At 45.1% G+C, this 13,712-nt stretch overlaps 1 protein-coding gene across 4 annotated transcripts in view; it reads right to left on the bottom strand.

Moving 5' to 3' along the window:
- LOC100082134 (WD repeat-containing protein 19-like) overlaps positions 1-13,712 on the bottom strand; it is a 63,482-nt gene that overhangs the window by 6,968 nt on the left and 42,802 nt on the right. For 2 of the 4 annotated variants that reach the window (XM_007671906.3, XM_029046799.2), the window contains exons 24-33: positions 12,716-12,799; positions 11,198-11,344; positions 9,833-9,957; positions 9,154-9,266; positions 6,557-6,625; positions 5,733-5,810; positions 4,492-4,588; positions 3,399-3,523; positions 1,257-1,338; positions 477-627 (exon numbers count right to left, since the gene is read on the bottom strand). In XM_007671906.3, the coding sequence (XP_007670096.2) occupies positions 477-627; positions 1,257-1,338; positions 3,399-3,523; positions 4,492-4,588; positions 5,733-5,810; positions 6,557-6,625; positions 9,154-9,266; positions 9,833-9,957; positions 11,198-11,344; positions 12,716-12,799 (1,071 nt within the window). The remainder of the gene's footprint in view (positions 1-476; positions 628-1,256; positions 1,339-3,398; positions 3,524-4,491; positions 4,589-5,732; positions 5,811-6,556; positions 6,626-9,153; positions 9,267-9,832; positions 9,958-11,197; positions 11,345-12,715; positions 12,800-13,712) is intronic. The other 2 variants (XR_486629.3, XM_029046801.2) reach the window with 1 other exon arrangement.

Here is a 13,712-nt window from a genome sequence, read left to right as displayed (position 1 = left end):
GACTTGCCTATAGTCACACAGCTGACAAGTGGCAGAGCCTGGAGTTGAACCCATGACCTCTGACTCCGAAGCCCAAGCTCTTCCCACTGAGCCTTGCTGCTTAGTACCATGCTCTGCACACAGTAAGCGCTCAATAAATACCATTTGTTGATTGATCAATTGATAGCTGATAGAGGAAGATGAGGAGGGCAGCAGAAACACTCCAACACTCCTCTTCCTTCCTCTTCCCTGTCTCCCCTCCCCTCTGGAATAGGGCTAGCCGAATGGGTGCAGAGCCGCAGGTAAGACGTTGGACAAGTAGAGACAAAGCCAAGCTCAGCACAGTGCTCTGCATGCAGTATGCACTCAGTACATTCCATCGGTGACTGACTGTTAAATGGACAGAGAAGAGGGAGGAGGAAGACGAAGAAGTACTCTCTCCCCGTCACCCCCAGGCCCCTTGCCTCCCTCCCGCCACCAGCCGCCTGCCATCTGACCTGACCATGGCTTCGATCTTCTTTCGGTATTTGAGATCGATCCGGTTGCGGTACTCGGGGCGCATGAGCATGGCCGCGAAGCTGAAGGCCGAGCTCCGCAACCCTGCCCGGTGGCACTCGATCACGGTGGACGTCAGGATGGGCACGATGTCTGCAATGCCAAACCCCCTGCTCACAGTCCGCTGAGCAGTGACTCGCACCCGGGCCAAGGTTATGCATTAGTCCCGTGCCTCTCCCCTGCTTCAGAGCCTTGTCGAAGGCCCATCTCCTCCAAGAGGCTTTCCCCGACTAAGCCCTCCTTTTCTCTTCTCCTACTCCCTTCTGCCTTTATTCATCTCCCCCTCCCAGCCCTACAGCACCTATGTGTAAATAAATTCTCTAATTTATTAATTTATGTGAATAGCTGTCTCCCCCTCTAGACTGTAAGCTCGTTGTGGGCTCTGCACACAGTAAGTGCTCAATAAATATCACTGATTGATTGATTGATTGACTGATCTTGGGCTCTGGCTGGCCTTGATTCCCCAGGTGGCCGAGGCAGAGTTGGGAACTCTGTGCAATTGGTGAAGTGAATAGAAAAAAGGAAATCTTGTGCAAATCCTTACACACACACACACACACACACACACAGAGCGAGAGAGAGGAGAGAGGGGGAGGTAGGTAGCACTACCGCTGAAATAGAAGTTAATCAGCAAACAAATATTGATATTAAACACTGAACTGCATATCGCTCCTCATTTGCCACTCTGATAAAAACAAAGAGCTAATGTGATGATTACTTACGGGAGGGGAATTTGCTAATGTTGTTGGCCACTCGAATCAGCATGCGGGCTCCCTTCATGTGATCCCCACGTTTCACGTGAATCTGCAACGATTTATAATGTTATATTCCATAATCACCATTGCCGAGATGATAGTGCGGTCCAGATTTGAAATAAGGTTTTCTCGATAAGTATTTGTGAAAAAAGGAATGTAAGCCAAAAGAGCTGGGTGGAGATCTTGGTGTGTTAATAGGAAGTCTGAAATGCTTGGAAACCAAGCTCTTGGGCCTTTTTCCTCGGTGCATATGCTTCCCCCATCTGGTCAGGGATGTGTCAATAAGTGGCACTTCTGGAAATAAATAATAATAATAATAATTGTATTTGTTAAATGCGTACTATGTATTAAGCATTGTACTAAGTGCTTGGGTAGAACAAGATAATCAGGTCTTTACAAAGGGCTAACAGTCAAAGTAGGAGGGAGCGCAGGTATTAAATCCCCATTTTGCAGGTGAGGGAGGTGAGGCACAGATAGGTTAAGCGACTTGCCCAAGGTCACACAGCAGAAAAGTGGTGGAACTAGGACTAGAACCCTGGTCCTCTTATTCTCAGGACTGGGCTCCTTCCACTAGGCCACACCGCTCTTCACAAAGGAGTTATCTCCAAGACACATATCTGGTCTTTATGAAGAGACGTCTAGTGGAAAGAGGGTGGGATTGGGACTAGATTTGGAGCTGCTGAATGACCTTGGACACCTTTCTGTGACTAAGTTTCCTCATCTGTATAATGGATTGAAATACCTGTTCTCCCTCCCTGTTACACTGTGAGCTCCATGTAGGACAGCGACTGTGTCTAATCCGATTGTCTTGTATCCAGCAAGGTATGCAGATGCTTAATAAATAGCATCATCATTATTATTGGAGAGCAACTCTCAGCTAGCTTTCCTGTCATCAACTATGTGCTTCATAAATGGCATCATTATTATTATGGGAGAGCAGCGGCCAGCTGACTCTCCTGTGATCAACTATGGTTCCTTCATGCAGGATCTGACCATGTGGAGGACAATAAACAAGCTGACTTCCATTAGAACCACTGAGCAGAGGAATTCTCTTTCGACCCTTTCGTGGCAGGCACCAAACAGCCTTATTTATCTCAAGGAACCGAGGAGACGGTAAGTGTGGTGAGCCCACAGCAAGCTGCCTTATTAATGACTGTCTGGGATCCCCTGAACAACAACAAGGAAAAGATTAGTGATGGGCTCTACTTGAGGCAGGTGATTGCGGGCCTGTGGGGCAGAGCATGGAGGGAGGCCCGGCTTTCTTTCCCTGTTCTACCCAGTAACGGGCCTGGAGCAATCAGTGAGTGCTACGTGGAGCCACAGCTGTGACACCTAATGCAGATAAATGTGCTCATCTTGAATAGTGAGGAAGCACCTGAAGCAGAAGCAAGAGAGCAGCATTTGGAAGCAGTAAGATGTGTTGGTAGAATGGGCTCCTTTGATCAGCAGACTGGTTTTGGACCCTTGGTGGAGTGTGTATGTGTCACTCACACATTGGTAAAACTAAGTAAAAAGCTTTCCACACTAAGCTTGGGGGTCAGTGGTGTGGTTTGACTCTACTGTGTGTCCCTGAAGCGCCCCCCTCCAAGAAGGTCCCGGTAGGTACATGCCGGGTCTCGCGAAAGTAAGATTGGTAAGGACCGAGAAGGGGGTTGAAGCAGCATAATCTACGGATAGAGCATGGGCTTGTATGTCTAGGGGATCTGGGTTCCAATTTTGGCTCTGCCACTTGTCTGTTATGTGACCTTGGGCAAGTCACCTAACTTCTCTGTGCCTCAGTTACCTCATCTAAAATGGAGATTAAGGCTGCGAGCGAGCCCCATGTGTGACATGGGACTGTGGCCAACCTGGTTCTCTGTCTACCCCAGTGCTTAGTACAGTGCCCAGTCCATAGTAAGCCCTTAACAAATAACCTTATCTTGAAGGTAATTATTCTTTAAAGGGTCCCCTTGGCACATAGCATCATGTAATATATTAAAGGGAAAAGAGGAAGAATGTGAGAAAGGGGACATAAGGAGTGAAGAGGAGACCATAGCATAAATATCATGCAGGAATGAAAATAAACAGCATTGAATTATGAAGAATGTGAACTGTACATAAAAATAATACCTTCACCAAAATATAGCTGTGCAGGATCATAAGGTTTGTGGCCATCTCAGAAGGAATCGTGATCTTCTGGGTTCTTAGTTCTGCATACATGCTGAAGAGAACGTCGTGGGCACTTCGATAGTTTCCTTCAAAAATGGTTAACAAAGACCAATAAATGAGAGCTCTATAAAGCCAAATTCAACTTTAGACTCTTAAAATCTGTTCCATCAATCATCGGTAATTTGAGTGCCTACTTTGTGCAGAATATTTTACTAAGCACATGGGAGAGTACAATACACCAGAATTAGTAGGCAAGTTCCCTGCCCACAAAGAGCTTACAGTCTAGAGGGGGGAGACGGGCATTAAATTATGGGTATGTACATAAGTTTTGCGGGGAAAGAATGAATGGAATGTACGGTGCTTAAAGTTTGCAGATCCAAGTGAGTAGGCATTGCAGAAGGGAAAAAGAGTAGGGGAATCAATTAGTCATGCATATTTATTGAGCACATACTCTGTCCAGATCATTGAACTAAACACTTGGGAGAGTAGAATTCAACAACAATAACAGACACATTCCCTGCCTACAACCAGTTTACGGTCTAGATAGAGGGGCAGATAGCCACTAATACAAATAAATAAATTATGGGTATATATGTAAGTGGTGGGGGAGGAGGGGCGGTGAATAAAGGGAGCAAATCAGGGCAACACTGAAGGGAATGGGAGAAATGAGTGGAAATGAGAGCTTAATTGTGGAAGGTCTCTTGGAGCAGGTGTGATTTTAGTAAGGTGAAACACTACATGAAATGTTATATGAAAACTTGAGTCTAAGAACAATGTGAAACTGCTGTTCATTTGTAGGTAAAAGGACTACTGCTCACATATGGCTGCGGTTATTGCCGAACATGCACTCAGTGCGTTTTACTGCTCTCTGAAGCAGCGGCTCCGACACCCATACAGCAGTGGTTTCCGGCCAGAGCCCGGGCCTCGAATGGAAGAGAAAATGCCGGAGAGGGCGAGAAGAGGACAGCCGACTGGGTAGCTGTGCTCTTCGGATCCCTGGGAGAGAAGGTACGCACACCTATACACACACACACCCACATCATTCCCCACAGACCTGCAGACTGCTCCTCCCTGGAGATGATTATGGCAGTGCGGGCAGCCTCTCGGTATTGCTTCAGGGACATGTATAAGCGGAATAGATACTTGGCATCCTTAATAAGAATAAGAAAATAGTTTGTGAGCTTCAGGTGTTAAAGGGTCTCTCTTCGTGGACGCTATGGGCAAGAGAACACTTAGATGAAATAAGTTATCCTCATGTGACTCCTCTCCTCATGCTAGTCTTTCTCTGTAACTTATTTTAATGTCCATCTCCCCTCACTAGACTGTAAGCTCCTGGAGGGCTGGGATGTGCCTACCGGCTCTATCGTACTATACTCTCCCTAGCGCTCCCAGGGACAGGGACTGGGCTTGATCCGGTTATATTTACCTCAGCACTGATCGCAGTCCTTGGCATAGAGTAAGCTCTTAAATACCACAACTATCATTATTATTATTATTATTATGGTTATTCCATGGGCAGCTTGAGCTCAATATGGCTCAAACTCAGCTCATCTTTTCCCAAACCCACTCCTCCTCCTAACTTTCCTATCACAGACAGCAAAACCACCGACCTCCCTGACCAAGAAGCCTGCAACGGTGATATCCTCTCTGACTCGTCACTGACTTAAACTCTTATATCCCGTGCGATGCTCGAGCCTGCTGGTTTTTCATCCCTAACATTTCCCAAATCTGCCCCTTTCTTTCCTTCCCAACAGCTACTACCATATTCTGTCTGGGTTGTGATAACCCTTTCTTTTTCCCCTTCCAGTGTAAACTACTGGGAACTGTAAGCCCCTTGTGGACAGGGAAAGTGCCTCCCAACTCTGTTGTATTGTGCTTAGTTCAGCACTCTGCACACAGTCAGCATTCAATAAATACCATTGATGACAATGATAAATACCACTGATAGATTGTAAGTAGGACATCTTTCCTTCTTTATTCTGTACTTCCCAAGCACCTATTACAGTGAGTCATGTCAAATGGGTGTTCAATAAATGACACTATTAGTATTATTTACTATTACTGACTAGATAACACTACTCTTAGCTGGTTTCCCTCTCTCCAGATTGTTGATCTATCAAAGATATTTATTGAGTGCTTACTGTGTGCAGAGCCCAATACAATGGAGTTGGTAGACAAGATCCCTGCCTGCAAGGAACTTACAGTCTAGAGGGGGAGACAGACGTTGAAATAAATGAACGCTCTGGCCCCAGCTCATCATTCCCAAATGCAGTGCAGTCATGAAAAATGTATTACCTTGGGCATGCCATCACTCTCTCCCATAAGGTGATCTATGAGCTGATTGGTCAATGACTCATCTTTGGCCTGCCCAACCTATTCATAAAAGGAAAGGGAAATTTCAATTCTCAAATATCTTTTTCTTTAGCTCTGTATTTCTCTCACTTTGTGTCTCCCAGTAGGCATATGTATATATGTACATATGTACATATGTATATAAAGAGAGAGGCCTACTATATATAGTATTAGTATAGTAACAAATATATATAGTATTTGTTCAGCACTTACTGTGTGTCAGGCACTGTTCTAAGCACTGGTAATCATGTTGGACCTAATCCATGTCCCACATGGGACTCACAGTCTGAATCCCCATTTTACAGATGAGATCACTGAGGCACAGAGAAATAAAGTGACTTGCCCAAGGTCACAGAGCAGACAAGTCATGGAGCTGGGATTAGATCCCAGGTCCTTTTGACTCCCAGGCCTGTGCGCTAGCCACTAGGCAACACTGCTCCTCTAGCCTGTCTGCTTTTATAGATCTCTCTCCCTGTTCCACTTTGAGCTCTTGAAAATATGGTCACTTACCTTTGTTCAACTAAAAACGAAGCTGAAGATATTTGGACCATTAAAAAAGATCAAGTCGATTTGAGGGGAAACTAGTATGGGTTTTTACCCTGTCCTTTTCTGAAGATTCAGAGTAAGGCAGTGTACTGATATAGTAATCATTTAAGAATGTAACATGGTAAGTAACCCTGGAATTCTTCAATAATAAGGATGAGCTTCAAACTGATCATTATTTTATCTTCCTCATTCTACTGAGCCACCTTCATATTATTTCTTACTGTGTCGATTGCCATTTCTAGGGCTGCATTATCATCTGTATTTGAGCACTTCAGGAAGTGTTTTAAAGCCTGTAACAAGACACATGAACCAAATTAATGCATATTTTAAAAGTTAAAAGAACTGTCTCATAATTTTGCAGTTCATCATCAATAACATAAACTATGAAGAGACCAATAATTAATCAAGTTAGCAAGTATCGTTTAAAAATGTTCTGTTTTGAGCAGAATTGTCTTTGACTTATTAGACAGTGCTTTAGGACTGCGAGCTGTCTGAATCCATCTCATCCCCTATGGACCGTAAGCTTGTTGTGGGCAGGAATGTGTCTACCGATTCTGTTGTATTGTGCTCTCCCAAGTAATCAGTACAGTGCTCTACACACAGTAAGTGCTCAATAAATACCCTTGTTTGATTGATCTACTATAACTTTTCCATGACTTAACAGTTTCTTTTGTTGATGATTTTTCTAAGCCCTCTCTGAAGCTTTAACTACTTGCTTTCCTGGCATGTAGAACTACATTTAAGATGAAGTTCATCCAATTGTAGAACAGGATATATTGTTGTTACTGGGTGTATTCATAATGCCCTGCAAAATAGCTAGGGAGAATCAAAGCAGGGACTTAGGTTTAACCACACTTGGGTGGAAAATATCAACCCTTCGGGATCGGTGACATTTCTGTCTTCTATGAAAGCGTGCAGAGCACTGTACTCGCTGCCTGGTGAGAGTAGAACACTGAACCGGGTGCCCACTGCGGGCAGATCAAAAGTACCAGGCCTCTATAATAGACAACAAAGGTCTTGGTCCTTGAAGAATTTACAATCTAATGGAGAAGGCAGGTCGACACAAATTGTCAAAGATACACTAGATAAATGAACAATGGTGGATAAAAGTAAAAGAAACGAATATACTAATTGCTTAATTACTCTCTTTCTCCTCCCATACACCTTATTCCCCCACTCCTTGCGCCTGCTCTCCTGCTCCCACTGTGTTTTCACTGTTCCCCTTCTTTCCCCACCCTGCCTCCTTCTCTGCCCCTTCCCCTCCTCCCCGGTCTCAGGATGGGGCCTGGGTTTGTTTGTGGGGCGGAAAGGCCGGGAAAGGACGAGGAGGGTTGGGCCAGGATACCTTTGGGCAAAGGAAGACCGAGGAAAGGCCTCAGAGTCTACCACACCAGTTCAGGCAGGAGGAGGTCTGAGATAGATTTGGAGACCCCTCAGGGGTTAGGAATGAGCGTGGCTCAGTGGAAAGAGCCCGGGCTTGGGAGTCAGAGGTTGAGGGTTCTAATCCCGGCTCTGCCGCTTGCCAGCTGTGTGACTTTGGGCAAGTCACTTAACTTCTCTGTGCCTCAGTTACCTCATCTGTAACATGGGGATTAAAACTGTGAGCCCCACATGGGACAACGTGATCACCTTGTATCCCCCAGCGCTTAGAACAGTGCTTTGCATATAGTAAGCACTTCACAAATACCACCATTTTTTATTTTATCCTGCCATTTAACTTGAGAAACATTTCTGATTGAACAATCTACCTAAAAGCAGCATCAGGAGTATACGGGCTGCCCTGTCAGGACTTGTGCTGGAAGAGGATCACCACAGATTTTGGCAAACCCCTATCCTTCCTGGTTCATAGGTAATGATGATAATAGCAACAATAGTAACTATTTTTTAAGTGCTTCCTATACGCTAAGCACTGTATTAAGCACCGGGTTAGATATGAAATAATCCAGTTGGACATGGTGCCTGTCCTACATTGAACTCACAGCCCAAGTAGGAGGAAGAGCAGGTACAAACAGAACAATAATAATCACGCTGTTTATTCAACACCTACTGTGTGCCAAGCAGTGTGCTAAGTTCTGGGGTCGATCATCAGATCAGACACAGTCCCAGTCTTGCATAGGCAAAAGATGATTATTATGATAATTATGAAAGGCTAATTTTGTCCCAAGCACTATGCTAACCTCTCAGGCAGAGTTCCTGACCCAAATGGGGCTTATAATCTACAAGGCAAGGAATGTAAAATTCCCATTTTACAGATCGGGAAACAGGTTTAGCAAGTTTACGTGACTTGCCGAAGGTCAGAGAGCAGGCCAGTGACAGAGGTGAGATTAGAACCCAACTCTCCTGACTCCCAGGACTCTCCACTTTCCACAAGGCAACGCTGCCTCCAGAAGGAGAGGCAAAATCACCTTCGATCAAATTGGACTTTGTATTCTCCCAGCTGTGATTGGAGGACCAAGCCTGGTTCACTGTAACTTGGAGGGTTGGATACAGTGGGCACACCGTCTGTCTACCTACCTATCAGTCAATCAATCAATGGTATTTATTAAGTGCTCACTGTGAGCTGACCCCTGTAATAGGCACTTGGAAGAGCATAATACATTACAACTGTACCTACAACTTGATTTGGATGTGTCAGTAATATCTCCCCCTTCGGTTTCTCTTTGCTGAAAGTTTTTGAGGTAGAAGATATTTGAGGACTATTTTTTTTCTTAAGGGAACTCTAATACCTTTCTTTCTGTCGGTAATATAACATTAGATGTGTTATCTTTCAAACCCACCCCTAGAATCATTCGAATGATGTTTACCATTGAACACTAACCCGTGCGTATTGGCCGCAGAGCAAAAAGAACTTGCCGGCTAGAAAATGTTTCTTTTCTCCTTCAAAGTGTAACGCGATGCTCTGATAGTCTTCAATGGGGGTGTCCTCCGAACCTACAACACAGACATGCGCCTGGCCCTTAGAACTCAGGGGGGTTTTGTCCTCGGGCCTTGTCCCCGACTTCCCACTTTCTGGCTCCCTTGGACGAGCCGGGCTTTCGTCGAGCTGACGGTGAGCGGCCCCTGAGGGGAGCAGGGCCTCCTGGATCCACATCTTCCCCCGCTTCTGTCATCTCTCAGGGAGGGAAAGTCAGCTGGGAAACTTCCTCAGACATCTGCCTTGCCTGATGCAGCCCGACTCCTCCCCGCCTCAGGTCATAGCCCTCTTTGAGAACCGCAATTCCCCTCTGCCCAATATAAACACTCGATTCTTTACCATCCCAACCCTTCTCCCTACCATGTGGGGGCACAGGCCGGGCAGGGGCACTACCAGGGCTCGTTCATTTGTGGGAGAGAACACGTGCGGTCAGAGAAAGAAGAGTGGGGAGACACGTAGTTTGAGGAGGAGGGCTGAGAAGAGAGGGTGGGGAAAGAAAGAAAAGGAAGGCAAGGGAGAACGTTATTAACGAGAATCCGGGGGATCAGTGAAAGCGAGCACAAATGGCAGCCGCGGAATTTACCAATGATGTCAGCATACAGTTCCATTTGGTTGTGTTGCTGGGCCAGTGTGAAAGCTTCATTGTTGCATTTGGACATGACCAGAAATTGAATGGCAGAACCATAGTCTCCCAGTTGGAGAAAGAACCTAAACAGAATAAATATTTTCTATTTAAAAAAAAATTAGAATATCATGTTAAAACTAATGAATAGAGAAGCAGCGTGGCTCAGTGGAAAGAGCACGGGCTTTGGAGTCAGAGGTCATGGGTTCGAATCCCAGCTCTGCCACTTGTCAGCTGTGTAACTGTGGGCAAGTCACTTAACTTCTCTGTGCCTCAGTTCCCTCATCTGTAAAATGGGGATTAAGACTGTGAGCCCCACATGGGACAATCCGATTCCCTTGTGTCTACCCCAGCGCTTAGAATAGTAAGCACTTAACAAATACCAACATTATTATTATTATTAACCAAAGCCCATCAGTTTTAGATATTCAACAATGTAGTCGTGCCACCTGATCCCCTTAGAGAGGGTCCCCTAGTCAGCCTTTTACAGTGCCATAAAGAAACATATGTTAGGTTTTCATAGCTATGAAAACCTTGTTAGCCTGAGATGTATTTTGGTCAGTCTTTGGTGAGAGCTGCGAGTTTTCAAAACATCCAGGGGTCCTGCTGAAAGTTGGCAGAAGGGCTGCAGAGAAGGGAAGGAGAAAATACATTTCCCAGGAAGCAAAGGGGCTGACTCACCTCAGAGCTTAGAACAGTGTTTGGCAATAGTAAGTGGTTAACAAGTACCATAATTATTATTTGGCACCACAGTAAGAGTGGACTACAACCAAACTCCCAGAATTCTCTGGAGCTGGGAGTCCTCTGGACTCTAAACTCATGTACTGCAGGGCCCCCCAAACCTTTGTCCTTTGATCCCAAAACACTGATGAATGTGAGCAGCACAGCCTAGTGGAAAGAGCACGGTCCTGGGAGTCAGAGGATTTGGGTTCTAATCCCGGATCTGCCACTTGCCTGCTGTGTGACCTTGGGCAGGTCGCTTCTCTGGGCCTCAGTTCCCTCGTCTGCCAAATGGGGTTTCAATACTGATTCTCCATCCTACTTAGATTGGGAGTCCCAAGTGGGACCTGATTATCTTGTATCTACCTCATCGATTAGAGCAGTGCTTGCATAAAGTAAGCACTTAACAAATACCACAATTATTATTATTATCAACCATGCCACCTTGGGTGAGCCCCATGATCTCTTCAGCCTAGGACTCTGCCTATGATGGAGGCACAGGACACTTGGAGGAACTGTGATGGCTGCCCTCCTCGACAGCCATAAACTGCCTACCCACCAACAACACCCATAACTTTCCCTCTTGCAACCCATTATGGTTATTACCTGGCTACCATTTTGGCTCCCTCCAGAGATTGGGTTTCTCTGACCACACTGACCGCCTTTTCAGGGTTGCCAAGGTGATCCAAATAGATGCGGATGACGTTTTCCCACTGCTTGGCGTTTTTATAAGCCACAACAGCTTCCTTGTATCTGCGAGAAACAATTTCCAAATCTTACATGTGACATTCTGCATCTGAGGCATTTTTCAAAGAAACACTTAGGGGAAAGAGCATGGTCTTCAAAATCCACCTTAAGTAGCTTCTCCTCAGTAAAGCCTCCCTGATTAAGATGTCCCCGATTAGACTGTGAGCCTGTCATTTGGCAGGGATTGTCTCTCTCTGTTGCCAAATTGTACATTCCAAACACTTACTACAGTGCTCTGCCCATAGAATTCAATAAATACTATTGATTAAATACTATTGAATGTTTAAAAAAATGATATCCATGACCCAGCAAGCCAGTCCTTGCTGACGGGGAAGTAGTGTGGCCTGATGGAAAGAGCACAGTTCCGGATCTAATCGCAGGCTGCTCTATGACCTTGGGTAAGTCACTTAACTTCTCTGTGGCTCAATTTCCTCAAGTGAAAATGGGAATTAAATACCTGTGGTCCCCACTTCCCCTAGACTGTGAGCTCTGTGAAGGAAAGGGACGGTGTCCAACCTGATTATCTTATGTCTAGCACAGTGCTTGGCACACAATAAGTTCTTACCAATTTATTATTATTATTTCAGCTTGAGACATCTGTCACAAGTGTGACATTTTTCTTAATATTGTTCCACACTTGGTATATTCCTTTGCCCCCAGCGTCATAGAAGTCCTGAGCTAGGGCAGGAGTAGGTGGAAGGAGCAAGAAAAGCTGTTGATGAGACATGGCGATACAGTTGGCATAGCCTTCCCCCCTGGCCCCCACCCACTCAGAACCCAGGTGCTGCACACCTCGCTGCCTACTTGCTTGATGCACTCGGTGTCCCAGAGGGGACATGACTGTCAGGAAGGAGAGAGCGTGAGTGACACCATGCCAGCCACTAGCACTGAAATCCATTCCTCTGCACAAGTTTTCGGTCCTGAGGTCACAGAACAGGGGGTCATCCCGAAGACCTATCGACATATTTGCTTGGCTTACCACCTAATCAAACAATGCTGTTGATCCTGAGGCTTTAATGGTTGTGAACATTTGTATTCAGGATTCTTTCATGGCCTTTTATGACTTTGTAAAATGGTAACCACCTATTTTCTAGAGAAGCAGCGTGCTCAGTGGAAAGAGCATGGGCTTAGGAGTCAGAGGTCATGGGTTTGAATCCCGGCTCCCCACCTGTCAGCTGTGTGACTTTGGGCAAGTCACTTAACTTCTCGGTGCCTCAGTTAGATCATCTGTAAAATGGGGATTAAGACTGTGAGCCTCATGTGGGACAACCTGATTACCCTGTATCTACCCCAGCGCTTAGAACACTGCTCGGTACATAGTAAGTGCTTAACAAATACCAACATTATTATTATTATTTCTTCAGAACTGAACTGTACCTTCCGTCTGCTTCCTTAGACTTGGCATATTGTAGATGAACCTTGGGAGAAGTTACGTGAGGGAGCAATTCACCAACCTTTGCCCTGGAAAACAGAGATTGTGGAAAGTCTCATTAGCTGGACTGATTTGTTTTGAAAGTTCCTTTTCACCCACAAGGGTATTCGTATGCATTAACAGATTCTAAATTATCAATTGTATTTATTGAGTGCTTACTGTGTGCAGAGCACTGTACTAAGCACTTGGGGGAATACAATACAACAGAGTTGGTAGATACGTTCCCTCCCCACAAGGAGCTTACTGTCTAAAAGGGGAGACAGATGTTAATATAAATAAGTGATTTATAGATCCGTACAGAGGTGCTGTGTGTCCTTAGAACTAGTTCTTAGATTGGTTCTTACTAATTGTTAAAGCTAGAATTCTAAGGACTCCAACTCTGCCATAAGAAAGCAATATGACTTTAGCTAACCTAGAGAAGTTGGAGTTCCCATAAGAATCTAATGGATAAATCTTTTTACTTCAGCAATCACTTTCTTGTTTCAGGAAATCAGAGAAAAATTGCAGTTATTCTGTCGTGACTTACAGCTAGGTCACATGGGCCTGTTAGACAAGCTTTTCTAGAGAAATACCAGAGGTGTATCTGCTCCAAAAGGAATTCAAGTTACCATTTTGATTTTCCCAAAGATTAGTCCAGGGTATGAGGAAATGTTGGAAGAGTTCACTGGGGAAATAAGAGCAGTGGGTATAAGGAGATGGAGGAGAAGAGAAGCTTCTAGATTGCCGCTGCGTGTAGAGACCATGTGCCTGCCATGTAATTTTGCAATCTGAGCTGTGGCAGGAGAAAGCGAGATCTAGGGAGATTCAAGGGAACAGCAGATACAATGGGAATGAGGGTAAATTATTATTAGCAGTAGTAGTAGTAGTATCATTATCATGGTTTCCCCATCTGGCTTTTAGGAGCAAGTCAGAACGCAGAAACTTTCAGACAAGTCTTCTGCC

This window comes from Ornithorhynchus anatinus, chromosome 18, assembly GCF_004115215.2.
Source record: "Ornithorhynchus anatinus isolate Pmale09 chromosome 18, mOrnAna1.pri.v4, whole genome shotgun sequence".
Classification (NCBI taxonomy): domain Eukaryota; kingdom Metazoa; phylum Chordata; class Mammalia; order Monotremata; family Ornithorhynchidae; genus Ornithorhynchus; species Ornithorhynchus anatinus.
Note: the sequence above shows the minus strand (reverse complement) of the source record. Positions and strands in the feature narration are given on the sequence as shown.